Raw genomic sequence first — 14,001 nt, forward strand, 5'->3', positions numbered from 1 at the left:
TTTAATTGTATGCATTCTGCCATAACAAATTAATACATTTCTATCCAAATATCACTTCTGTCACTAAATATGGAACCTTGAGACTCAGACCTTTCTGACAATATGTGTTTTGTCAAGATTAGAACATTTTTGATAATAAATTATGAAAGATGTTGCCCAAAAGGGGAGGGGCCTAATACAAAAATACCGTTTCTATGGTAACGCAACGTCCAATTTCAAAACGGTTTTCACAGGATAAATTCTGAGTTCGTAAGCTTTCAAATGATACTTAATTTATGATAACTACTAAAATATGTGATAATATATATATTATATATTTTATTTTTTAGAGGACTTTTTACTTTACTTTTCTTTAAAACATAATTTTATCTTTTTTATTGACAAATACTAGATTATGTTTTATTATGAACTTTTAGCATTAAAAACCAAAGTTTCAATTATTAAAAGTGTGTGCGTCAACTTTTTGTGACAAAGGTCAGAAACTCCTGTAATGACGTCAATTTTTTGAGGCGCACTCTTGTCATAAATTCATATATTACTGTTCATACATAATTTGTAAGAAAAAAACAAACGGTAATGTTGTGAAATATTATTACAATTTAAAATAAATATTTTTTGAATGGCAGTGTATGCATAATACAAACTACTGCCTGATGTATTATTTAGTTTATTGATATTGATTTTCAATGTATATTTATCCACCTTATTTTTCACGTAAAAGCGGCACAGCCATTTGTAAACCGAAAGTGTCTTGTCTTCCGGTCTCCAGTTTCCAGTTATATTTAGCTGTACAAAACAGCTGGTTATGCTGCTCGAACTATTGCAAACGGGTAATTCTTACCATATTATTTTAACATATTGTCGTAATTATAAACACACCGGAGTGTAGCGCTAACAGTTTTTCTTTGTTGCATTTTATTACTTCTAGTTATTAACCTATAGCAGCTAATGAATCAGAAGTCTCGCACATTCACAGAAAATAGCTTCTGCGTTGCAAAATAAGGTGGATATGACTGAAATATATATTTTTTTACACTGCACCACAAAAAATAAAAAATGTAAATAACTTTCCTCATAAATGTTACTAAAGCTGGAAAGGGTTTTAGACTCACGGTGTACGTTGAGGGTGATAGTGGTCCGTTTGCCCATCGGCACGGCCAGGTTAGTAGCCACACAGGTGAAGTTCTTCCCAGTGTCTGTATCCACTGGTAGAATGGGCAGGAAGCTGCGTGTGGTCACGCGTTTCCTGTCTTGAAGCACCTCCTGCGCAACAAAATGATACTGTTGATACCCGAGATATGTATACATAGCCAGATTTTTAAACTCGTGTTAGCTAATGCCTTCGTCTTGTTGTATTGTGTTAGTTTAGTTTCAGATGTACTGTAGATATTCATACGTGCGTCTAACTACGTTTGCAGACGCTCAGTCAACTTGCTTTCGAATGTTCACATACCAGCTTTGACCGTTCCAATATGGCAGATGGCTTATGTATATCGGCCTATAGAAACAGCCGCTAATGATGCATACCAAGGCCCTGTCCCAAATGGCGCACTTCATGCAGACTTTCGGTCTTGTGGATTTAAATTGCGCGTGCTCGCCGAGTCTACGAGTCCAGAGGCCGTCCCATTTAGCATTTTAACGCTCTGAAGTGTGCTCAGCAGCGCCCCCTTTGTACCCTTGAAGCGGTCTTCTGCGAAGCCCGCATAGATGCAGGCTCCACGCACTTTAACTACCCAGGAATCCTTGCGAAAGGCCAAGCAGACAACGGATTTCGCTCACGGACAATTGTTAACATGGCTGAGAAGAAAATATTTAAGTGTAATTATCATTATGGTTTTTATGACAAGTTTATGCAAACATTATGATCTCTCAAACATAGGCTAATAATAGCGAGCTGAATAATACGATCGCATTATGATTCATTAAATAAACAGAACAGAATGTCAGGGCTTTACTGAGTCATATGTAAACACAACAACAATAGGCAGCATATTTCCCCGAACCTGTAGCTCCTGTCCATAACAACAATCAGACCGTCTTCCTGTTTTCGGTGTGACGATCGAGTCTGTCCCAAAAATACGTCTCAATGCGCCCTCGCGGACTCGCGCTAAGGGCCCTATAGGTCTGCACTACATGACGTCACCGAAGTGTGGACTCTGAGGAGGTCCACAAGTCCGGAGTGTGCCATTTGGGACAGGGCCCAAGTGTGCCGCACAAGTGCTGAAAAGTAAAGCCAAAGCATTTTGATCGCCCCCTGGTGGCTGGCTGCAGTATAGGTCATAAACCCCGCCCTTAAAATAAATTTTTTTTCCAAAGACGGTTTCCGCCATTTTAGGTAGACATTTATTCAAGTGTTCTTTTTTCCAATCAGTTTGGTTTTTTAGTTATTTGATGCTATAAACTGGGTGTAACGTCGTGATTGACAGCTGTGATGCGATTGAGTCTGAGGGAGCGAGAGTGTGGGCGAGACCTCGATACCGCGGGTCTATTACTGCACAGACTCTGGCTCCGGGTGTGTGTGTCCTCGGTTTGCAGTGTGTGTGTGTTCACTGGGATATTTTGGATATTTTCCTTCTACAGTGGAAGGAAGCAGAGACACGCTTGTCCATCTCGTTTTACAGCCTATGGTTGATACCTTTGTTCTTGAGCTACATAAGCTTTCATTTACATTTAAACTCAGACGAGTCAAAACTTTGGCATGTGTGTGCCTCACCGTGGTGCTGACAGTCCCTTCTATCGGCAGGCCGTCTTTCTGCCACTCTATGACGGAGGCAGGTTTGGCTCCACGGGACACACAGCTCATGTTATAGGGAACCCCTGCTGTGAGGAGGATCTCCGGGGACCCCTCAATCACCGGCTCATCGGGAGGAACTACAGACACAAACACATGTGGAGTTCAATTATTAATGGAAGCAACTCATAAATCTATTCATTTCATAACAGATTAACCCCTTCACTCCTCATATTCAGGCAAAACCATCATAGTCAACATTTAAAACAACAAGCTATAGAATGCATGACCATAGAGGTTCTTTTCTAAGCAAACACACAAGACTCACTGAGGACGGTGAGTTTGGCCCGTCGTGAGCGCAGCGCAGCCTCCGTCGCCTGGCACTCGTAGAGAGAGTCATCTGAGAGTTCAGCGGCCGAGATCTCCAGATTATACTGCCCAACATCCACCAGCCTTAACACACGATACCGGGGCCAGGCTGCGAAAAGACACGCAGATCAGAATTTGTCACGTTTTGGAGGTAGATAGTCTTTATTTGAACACAAAAACACACTGACTGGGCAATTTGGCATTTTCTGAAGGAAAAGTGAGTGGTCTGATTGGTTTTTAGTGTGTTGTTATGCAGTCATGGGTTGTTTCTTGTGTGTTGCTATCTGGTGTTCTGCATAGTTTTAGTGTTGCAATGAGGTTGCTAAAGCATTCAGAGTGGTTTTTAATGTTTTGCTATGTGGTCGCTACAGTGTTCTGATAGCTTTTAAAGGCCATTCACACTGAACGAGAAAAAACGCGAGACACAGGCATGGTCTCAAGACACGTTTTATAAAAGCTTAACTTGAGCACTGCATTTTTAGAGTGCAATGTTATGCGCAATACGCTGCAAAGAAGCACGACGGTCAAAAGATGCTTGCATTTTTACATAGAAAAACAATGGAAAAGCAGCATAGTGAAATAAATAAAAAAACAAGCTCTGTGTGAAAGGGTTCTTAGGGCCAGATTTACCAACAGCTTGAGCCAGCGCAAACCATCTTTTGGCTTAAAAAAAAACAACTGTCAGGATTTACGCAGTGAAAAATTTGTGCTGAAAAGCTTGGATGGTTATTTTTGCGGCCGGCCTTATTGCACATGCATTTGTAGGAGTTTCTTTTTCAGATGCAAAATTTATGGGAGGAGAGTATTTAATTTTAATTGAATCACGCAAGGTGATTTACTAAGGTTTGCGCTAGACAATATACTGGTATTTCCGCCATCATTTACCGCCCCAAAAAAGCATTGTTTTAAACCAGACGCTCTCTTGGTAGATTGCGTTGGTCATTATGGAAATGATCCGGCTGCGTCTGTGTTCTTTGATTTGCGCGGCGTCATCAAGAGATGACTTGCAGAACTTTCCACTCACATCTGCATTTTTTGGGAATTAGTTACACTCTCACGCTTATTTGCCCTGTTTTGTAAATCTGCCCCTTAGTGTGTTGCTATGTGGTTTCTAGTGCGTTGCTTTTGCACTTGCTGGGGTGTTTTGGGTGGTTGTCTATTGGCCCAAGTGAAAATTAAGTCCACAAAAATGGTTTTAATACTTAAGGTTAAAGGTTTGTTCAAATCTCAGATCTCTAAGCAATAGTAAGAGACGCTTGCCTACTAACAAAGAAAAAACCTAGCTTGCAGTGCAGTGATGTTATCCACCACTGGATGCCAGTAGAGTTTGCATGATATATGCTAGCGCTATGACATGGACATTTCCAGCTTCTGCTGCAAGAGAAATGACAAAAATTCTGCTGTGAATTACATCACGCATCCCCAACCCACACAGCCCTCTCTCTACTGTGGGATTGAGTTGTCAGTGTGTGCTGTGCGCCGCTGAGTACGTGCGGATGTATTTCTGCGTGTGCACATTTGTGTATGTGTGTGTGAGTGCAGGATTTGTTCACATGCTTTTATATGAAAGCCACGGGGACAAACCAGTGAAGCATCACAGTGTAAATACAACTACACTGAGTCAAAGTGAGAGAGCAAGAGAGCGAGAGAGAGAGAGCAAGAAAGAGAAATCTCCCTCATGCCTCATGTCTTTTAACAAATCTGGCAAATGCAGCAAATGTAGTTTATCAGGTCCACATTTATCTATTTATAATGGCAGAGGTTAAAAATACCACATCCTGCCCTCTCTGTTCTCATGACAGTCCACAAGGAGCGAGAAAAGATGAGCTAGTGGAGCAGAAAGCAAAAGAGCAAAAGGGAAGAGAGGATAAAAGTTAGACAGAAAACAAGCAAACAGGGAAACAGTGAGACAGATGAGAGATGAAATTGAAAGGGTGTACATAGGGAAAACTACAAAGTTTAAGAGAGAGAAAGAAATACACACATTCTTACATTTTATGAAGGAAAGTGTTGCCAATCTATTGCTAAGGTGTCCTGGCTGTTTGTGTGTGTGTTTGTGTTTCTAAGTGTTTGCTAGGGTGATTGGTTTTGTAGTAGGGCTGCCCCCTTATAGTCGACTAAACGTTAGTCGATGAGAAGAAGCTATGGGTACATATACCTGACAATGATGTACTAAAAACGGTAAAGTTTTTTTTTTTTGTATAGACGACAACGTTGTCAAAACGATCCCCATTCACACGGTTCTGTGTGAGAACTATTAAAAACGCTATATTCTGCTGCCAACCAGTAGTTGGCGATGTCACTTTGTAAAGAAACACCTACAGACTTAACACGTGATACACATGTGCGTGACATCACCATTTTCACAAATTCGTGTTTTTGTAGTTTACACAGAGACAATAACGGTATCATTCTCAAATACGTGCACTTAAAAAAAAACTTTTCAAAAGTTTCCGTTTTCTCCCAAAACGCTGTTGTCGTGTAAATGAACGGCCAAAACGCTTTCAAAATTTTCTGTTTTTAGTTGAAAACGGTGTTGTGTAAACGGGCCCTTAGTTGACCAACATTTCATTAGTCAGTTAGTTGCAGAAAATAAAACAACTGGAAGTGGCAAAGTCACGCAGTCCGTGAGGGACAGAGGGTTAACGGCGGATCCTTGTGGTAATTATAGTATGATAGTAAATCCAAATGTTTGCCGATCATCCATCAACTTCAAATATAGCTCATCATTTGAAACAAGTAGTAGCAACTTTACATGGCCACTCGCTCTAACGTTAAGCTAGATAAATGTACATTATTATTATTATTATTATTATTAGTGTTTGTGTATTATAAGCTGAAGTATTAGAACTGCATGACATGGAGGCGCCGGTGCGATCACTTGCATTTTTGAAACCGTAAAGTGTCTACTTTTATTTGAGTAAACAATCAATAACAACAAAATGTTGTGCTTCTGTAAAATAAAGAAAACAAACGTAATACGCTTTCTGCCATCTCTGTCTCAGTGAACTGGAGTGCATCACAAAAATGAACCGTAACTCACCGCACATAGGCTACTTGCCTCACAGACATCAGAAATATATATATAGAAAGCTTGAAATGTCTACTTTTAAATGAACCAAATTAGAATCGAAAGCTCTCTGATTATGTAATTGCATTTTTCTCTAAAGGAGCATTCACTTTACTGCAGAGATGGCGACTCAGCATCGTCAAATTCATCTTTGCAGCCGACACTGACTCAGAAAACACTAGTTTATCAATAAACAATTATGTCTCTTTGCTGTTTTTTTCCGGCACATTCATAATCATTGCTTCTGCCGGTGCTTTACAGCAAGCTTATGTGTGCGCTTGAGAGTGGAATAGGCTATATATTACGCCTATATATATTAAACGCTCATTATGGTTTAGTATTTTCCTCAGTATATATTAAAGTAATTAAATGAATATAAACATGCATTTAGTCGACTAATGAACAACTACTATTCGACTAGAAACATCTTTAGACTTAAAAATATGAAAGGCCAAAGAAAGAAAGAAAGAAAGAAAAGAAAGAAAGAAAGAAAGAGCGCTATGTATCACTGACCCCGGAGGTCTTCTCCGATGCCTAAGGCCAGCCCATCCTTGGTCCACTGCACAATGCCCGAATAGTTGAAGACCACGCAGGACAGGACCACCCTCTGGCCCAGAACCACTGACTGGTCTGCAGGCTCCTGAGAGAACCGCGCCGTCCGCACTGAAACACAACAGCCACAATTATTATTACAAATATTGATATATATATAAATATATATGTCATGAGTGTTTGTGTAACAAAAACAGTGCAATTACTGAAAGAACTGAGGCTCTAGTTCGGTTTACTTCATGTGTTTGATGCAGCGCAAGTTAAACTGTATGTAAAAAGTATTCGATTATGTTAATAAAACTGGCAGAGATTATATCAGGATAATGAGTTGTTTTGGAGAATATATTAAAGGAAACGTTCACACAAAAACGAAATTTCTCAATCATATTTTAATCATTTATATATCTATTCAGCCTTGCTGCGTTGCGATCAGTCATGTGACATATGACAACCAATCACTGGCGTTCAACGTGTAACGAGTCTTTAGCAGTTTAGCATCTGCTTAACTATGGCCTGGTTTCACAGACAGGGTTTAGATTAAGCCAGGATTAGGCCTTTATTCAATATTAGGACATTTATGTAGCTTTTATAAACGTGCCTTAGAAAAAAAAACATTACTGGTGTGCATCTTGAGACAAAACAATGGCACTGACATATTTTAGGATAAGTTGCTTTCAGTTCAGACAACTCAAACATGCATTTTAGTTTGAGACTAGACTTAAGCCTTGCATGTGAAATAGGGGGTAAATATTCCTTAGAAGAAAGAAAGTCTGAGGGGTTTGATATTAGGGTAAGTAATTGATGACGGAAATGATTAAATTAATAAAACCTGACATTAAGAAAAGTTCATATGACTGACTAAAACAAGTAACAATCTCAATGACTGAAACGCAGCATTACGCCTACATCTCCTGAGCAATTTCACTCTTACAATCAATCGTCTGAGTAAGTCAATGTGGTTTTTTGGAAGAAGGAACGTGTCCCTTGATACCAAATTCCAGACACATTTCTTCACCCGCAAAACATGGTATCCTATCCACCAGAGTCGCTCTCTTTCTCTGACACACAGGAGGATATTTGATACTCCAGACAAGCCTGAGTCTCCAGCTTGAAGAACTGACTTACAATGAAAGCTTTCATTCAGAGCCTGAGTTGTGGTGGATCTTTAATTGGACTGAAATCAAGAATGTTGTAAATTAAGTAAGGGCAACTCATATTTTCCCCGCATTCTTCTTTTCTTCGCTTAGTACTAGTTTCTTTTACTTTCTTTCTTTCTTTTTCCAGGTCCACCAGGAGGCAGTTTGCAACCTTCCTTGTTCACTTTTTCTATTCCTTTCAAAACTGAAAGTCGTCATGATTTTTATCCACCCTCACATTGTCGCAAACCTACATGACATTCTTTCTTCTGTAGAACACAAAAGGAGAAATTGTGAAGTGTACTAGTTTTCTCTTTTCCATGTACTATAGTATAAGGAATGGAGACTTGAAGGGATAGTTCACCCAAATGTGTGTGTGCGTGCGTGTGTGTCCAGAATTTTCATTCTTGGGTTTCATTTTGAATTTTTTTAAGATCAAAAAATGACACTAAAGCACCAAAGTAAATCAGATAATTTCACAAAAGTTGTCCGAATCAACTGATTCAGGACTCTAGACTCAAAAACTCAATATTATTTATGAATCACTATAAAGGAAAAGAAAGGGTGTTAAGATTTTCAGTGAATAAAAGTAAAACGACTTAAAGTGCCCCTATTATGCTTTTTCGAATATTACCTTTCATGCAGTGTGTAATATAGCTGTTTGTTACAATGGAACAATGGAACACATTTGCATAATGCCAGTCTATGGTCTTCATTGGCTGCCTGTGAAAAATGGCAACTTTGACCCTCAGACACTTTAGTTGTAGCTGAGCCTGGAAGAGTTTGGTTTGTGTTGTTCATGTCAAGAAGATGCTGTTTTCAGCGCTGAGAATCCACTTTGATGCACTTCAAAAGGACGAGGACTCACGCTGGAATTTATATGGAAAAACAGACACCATCGTTACTGTTAATATTACTGTGTATCATGTGCTGTGTAAGCATCCGAAGTTGAAATTCAGATATGGTAATGGACATTTTGGTTCCCAACACACGCTGAAAGCGGTAGACCAACAGGCATGGACCGTCTGACCAATCAGAGCAGAGTAGACCAATCATAACAGACTGGGCCATCTGACCAATCAGAGCAGAGTAGACCAATCACAACAGACTGGGGCGTCTGACCAATCAGAGCAGAGTAAACCAATCACAACAGACTGGGCCATCTGACCAATCAGAGCAGAGTAGACCAATCACAACAGACTGGGTCATCTGACCAATCAGAGCAGAGTAAACCAATCACAACAGACTGGGCCATCTGACCAATCAGAGCAGAGTAGACCAATCACAACAGACTGGGGCATCTGACCAATCAGAGCAGAGTAGACCAATCACAACAGACTGGGGCGTCTGACCAATCAGAGCAGAGTAGACCATTTACAACAGACTGGGGCATCTGACCAATCAGAGCAGAGTAGACCAATCACAACAGACTGGGTCATCTGACCAATCAGAGCAGAGTAGACCAATCACAACAGACTGGGGCATCTGACCAATCAGAGCAGAGTAGACCAATCACAACAGACTGGGTCATCTGACCAATGAGAGCAGAGTAGACCAATCACAACAGACTGGGTCATCTGACCAATCAGAGCAGAGTAGACCAATCACAACAGACTGGGTCATCTGACCAATCAGAGCAGAGTAGACTCTTGGAAAGGAGGGATTTAAAGAGACTGAATAAAGCTGAAATAAAACAAAATATAAATATTAAATGAAAACCGTAAAATAAAATTAAAGAATTAGAAATGTTACCTTGGCAAAATAAAATAAGTAATAAGATTTCTTAAAAAAAAAAAAAAAAAAAAACTAAATAGAAGCATTAAAATAGAAAACACCATATGATGGCTAAAATAACCTTGCTTCCAACATCATGTCACATGGACCACTTTTATTTCCCGTACACTGTAAACCCTAACGCTCAAAATACTTAATTGGTTTGAGTAGGACAAACTTAAATTAAACTAATTAGTTCAGTCAAATTAACTTTTATGAGTATTTAGCACTTTCTTTTTCTTTCAAGTTCACAGAATGGATATATTTGAAGTAAACTGAACTGTTTCATTGTTTTGAGTTTTATGAAATTATTTTTTTTAATTTAGACGAACTTAAGTTTAACTGAAACGGCTGGGATGTATATTTCCCAGCATGCTTTGCCGATCGCACTCGAAAGGGAGAGTAAATGCTAAAATTAAGTGTAATACAATGTTTTTTTGTGCAAGATTAATGTTAAGCGGGTGATTTAGTAATGATTAATGTTTCGTTATGCTAATTTAGAAGAATTTCTGTTAATGTTGGTTTTAGGATAGTTACCATCATGGTGACAAGTGGTGCATGAGCTTGATTTGAGAGCAAATAAAACCTTTATATTGCTGCAAGTGTTACTGTATAGCATACTATTGTTAAGAAGTTAACAAAATAGTATGTTAGCAAACTAGCTTGTTAAAGCTAGCTAAGTTTATACTAATAAAAGTGTTCACATTGAGATTACATGAAATTTTAAGTTAAATGTATGAATTAGTGTACTCAAACATTTCAAGTTAAGAACAATTCAAATGTACAAACACAAAATAAAAATATGTCAGTTCTGCTTACTTAAACTTTTTGAATTTCTTAACTTAAAAAATTTGAGGCAATTTATTGCCTTAAATTTTTTGAGTTGTGCCAACTTATTCGGGTTTACAGTGTAGGAAGCTTGAAAGCTGCAAACCCCATTCACTAATACTGCATGGAGAAGATCAACCAGCACAGCCTTCACAATTTGTCTCGCTAAAGAAAGAAAGTCATACAGGTTTGAAATGACATGCTGGTGAGTAAATGACAGGAATTCATTTCCCTTTAACTTCACATTCCTATTAAGGAATTTCCTAGTAATGGCATCATCTAGTTTGGAGTAAAATTAGCAAGAACATTCGTTACTTTTGATCCGTTTTGTCATTTTTGCACAGTTTTCTATCCTTCTTGTTTAAATCCATTTTCCTCTCCCCAGCCCTGCCTTCTATTTCTGTGGTCTTCCTCTCCGGTTGGAGGGGGTTTGGAGACACGCTGTCACAATCCATTTATCACATTAAATATCAGCCCTCTAGCCCTCTCTTGTTCTCTCGCTCCCTCTCTCTCGTCTCTCATCCCTCCAGCATTCCTCTGTAGGTCCCCATCTCTCTCAGTTTCTTAACAACTGGCATATGCCCACTCATCCCCCCATGACCCCATCCCTCTCTCTTTCTCTCCATGTCTGTTTCCTCTCCTTCCCGTGCAACATCCGTGATCACTTTGGGTGAAATTTAATGAAGTCAACAAGAGGAAACAATGCTCTAATGACCATGAAAAACATCATATATTCAGTAGGATAATGCAGTTAATATGTTACTCTGACATACCAAACTCCTTTTTTTCTGCTTGCCGTTTAATAGCATTATCATCACATAAAATCTCATACTTACGGGGATAGTTCACCCAAAACTGAAAATGTCATGCCCTCATGTCATTCCAAACCTTTACGGCTTTCTTTGTTTCTGTACAGTGTTGTTATCGTTAACTAAAACAAAACTATTAAACTAAAACTATATAAAAATAATGCTGACAAAACGATTAATCACATCTAACATAAAAGTTTGTATATATACAGTATATTTATATGTGTGTGTGTGTGTATATATAAAACCACATACATTATTTTAACAAACTTTTTTGTTAGATGTGATTAATCGCGATTAATCGATTTGACAGCACTAATAAAAACAATTCACTTTTGTTAACTGAAATAAAATATACAGTAAATACCTTAAACTTAACTTGAACTAAATATAATAAAGATAATAAAAATTCACCTAAAATTGAAAATATTAAAATAAAAGCTAATTCAAAATATTATAATAGTATATAAATACTATAGTACTAAAATATCACCGTTCTGGACACAAATTATGATATTTTAAAGAATATTTCTACTGTTTTAGTCGATTTAATGAAGGTCAATGGGGTCCAAAACGATAATGGTCCCACTTTCACAACATCTTCTTTTGTTTTCCACAGAAGACAACACAAGGATGAGTAAATGACGACATTTCCACTCACAAAAGTGACTAGATTTACGATTTACAAAAGATCATAAATCACGAAAGAGTGACTTGAGCCATCTCAAGGGTCCAGAATATCATAAAGACTTACTTTGCTGTTTGATGAATACTACTTTTTGCGTACTGTACACGTACGACTCTTATGACTTGAGCCAGTAAGCAACCACCTAGCAAAAAAATAAGCAACTGCATAATCACTCAGTGGTAACTAACCACCAACCACATTCTAGCATTGTTGTTCCATCACATGTTCTATGGAAATATAGGTTTCAAGTTACTATAGTTGTTGTTATCCAACGGGGCAGTATTTGGCCTTCGCTAAAATCCATATCCATTAACATTATTACATCACAGGGAGGTCATGCAACCCAATGTGACAATACACTTTACTGTCGTGTAAAGCAGCAGTGTATTATGACTCCTTTCTATAGAAGATTATTCAGCTGAAATTGTCCTCCTCCATGCACCTTTAACGTTTTGTGCAAATGTACGTTCATACATGCATAAAATGAGAGACCCGTGTACAGTACGCAAAAAGTAGTTTTCATCAAACAGCACATGAACAACATGCGGATTCAATATCTGCTGGGACACTTGCTATCCCGTGAGGCCACTGGAGCCTATAGGAGCTGTCAGATCCAAAATGAGAACTGATTCGGGAGGCTTTTTTCAAGTGCTATAGTCTAGATATTCCTCATGGTTAATTTGCACTTGTTTAATGTCACTCAAACGGTCTATCATTCTGATTTTCTAGACTATGTTAGGTCGTAAAGTGCGCAGGATATATTCAAATTTAGCGCATGGCATGTATTCATGATCTTTAGCTGTGCAGCGGGTGCCTGAGCCTCCCCAGCTCAACAGCGCCCCACAGTTTTCCAATGCCAATCTGTGGTGGTAAATGGAACTGCAGCGCGCTCATAATTGAGGGCCATAGACTTTATTCACAGTGACAGCAGCGGCATCTTTGATCGTTAACGGGAATGAAAGCGAGGCTGTGAGGCATAGACATACATCTCTTCAGTGGGTTGAACTGTTTGTTATTTAATGTGTTTTTGGATTGTTCTGACGAAACAGTACAAAATATATTTCAGTGGACAAAAAAATCCAGACAACATCTCTCTAGAACATTATAAGTGATCTAGGAGCTTTTTACAGCGGCTGCCATTGAAAACACGGTAAGTTTATCCCTCAAAGCCTCGCTTTCATACCGGTCATGGCGCTGCTCTGAACAAGGTCTATTTGGGCAGATTATTTCAGACTGCCCGCTTTTTTTTCACGTTTCCTAAACTTCGCTACATACCAAGACGATATCAATCCGATTGGCTCGTAATATTCTAAATTAAAACAACATTTGGAGGCAATAATTAGCCTACTACATTAAAGCATTTCTAAGATAGAGTTCTGTGTGAGTGTGTAAGTCTGTCAATCAACATTAGAGCGCCACCCTCAGGCTGAATAACGCAACCACGGCCAAAAATGTGTCTGAATGTTCGTAGTACCCCAGAGTGCAGTCTGGACGATGGGGCGGGGCGACACTTTTAGGCGGGGCGACACGTGTCGCTCCGCCCACCCCCAATTTAATTGGTTTATAATACCGCAATCTTATTGGTGTAAACGATTCAGGTCTGAGCATGCGCATTCCTTAATGTACGATTTTGTGAATGATTTGCCGTATCAAAGAAAAATTAAATGCTAACTTTAATCGTATCTTATTATCAGTTTACCATGGTAATTTTTGTTAATATCTATTGGCTAATACTTTATTATACTTAAGACACAGTATAGATTAAGTTATTGTTTAAAAACGAACGCTTGGTGACGTTACTTGTACTTCAGGGAGATGTTTTACATTAGATTAGTGCGTCATTCACTTGGCTTCTTCATATTTCTATCAGGATCGATGGATCAGCACAAACTCGGGATTTTACGCAAATGATGATAATTGACTGTAAGAATGTAAGCAGCTGATTTTAAATTCTAAAGCATGACCGTTTTTTGTTGTCATTTTTTTAACGAGATTGTCCAATGCTTGCATTATTTGGTACAAAGTGCAAATAAAATGTTTAATGG

At 38.6% G+C, this 14,001-nt stretch overlaps 1 protein-coding gene across 2 annotated transcripts in view; it reads right to left on the bottom strand.

The window, feature by feature from the left end:
- Window positions 1-14,001, bottom strand: part of kirrel1a (kirre like nephrin family adhesion molecule 1a) — a 46,011-nt gene that overhangs the window by 13,422 nt on the left and 18,588 nt on the right. For both annotated transcript variants that reach the window (XM_056259266.1, XM_056259267.1), the window contains exons 2-5: window positions 6,684-6,833; window positions 3,060-3,209; window positions 2,714-2,871; window positions 1,113-1,263 (exon numbers count right to left, since the gene is read on the bottom strand). In XM_056259266.1, the coding sequence (XP_056115241.1) occupies window positions 1,113-1,263; window positions 2,714-2,871; window positions 3,060-3,209; window positions 6,684-6,833 (609 nt within the window). The remainder of the gene's footprint in view (window positions 1-1,112; window positions 1,264-2,713; window positions 2,872-3,059; window positions 3,210-6,683; window positions 6,834-14,001) is intronic.

The sequence above is a fragment of the Rhinichthys klamathensis genome, unplaced genomic scaffold (assembly GCF_029890125.1).
Source record: "Rhinichthys klamathensis goyatoka isolate OS25496 unplaced genomic scaffold, OSU_Roscu_1.1 h1tg000165l_1, whole genome shotgun sequence".
In the NCBI taxonomy this organism is placed as follows: domain Eukaryota; kingdom Metazoa; phylum Chordata; class Actinopteri; order Cypriniformes; family Leuciscidae; genus Rhinichthys; species Rhinichthys klamathensis.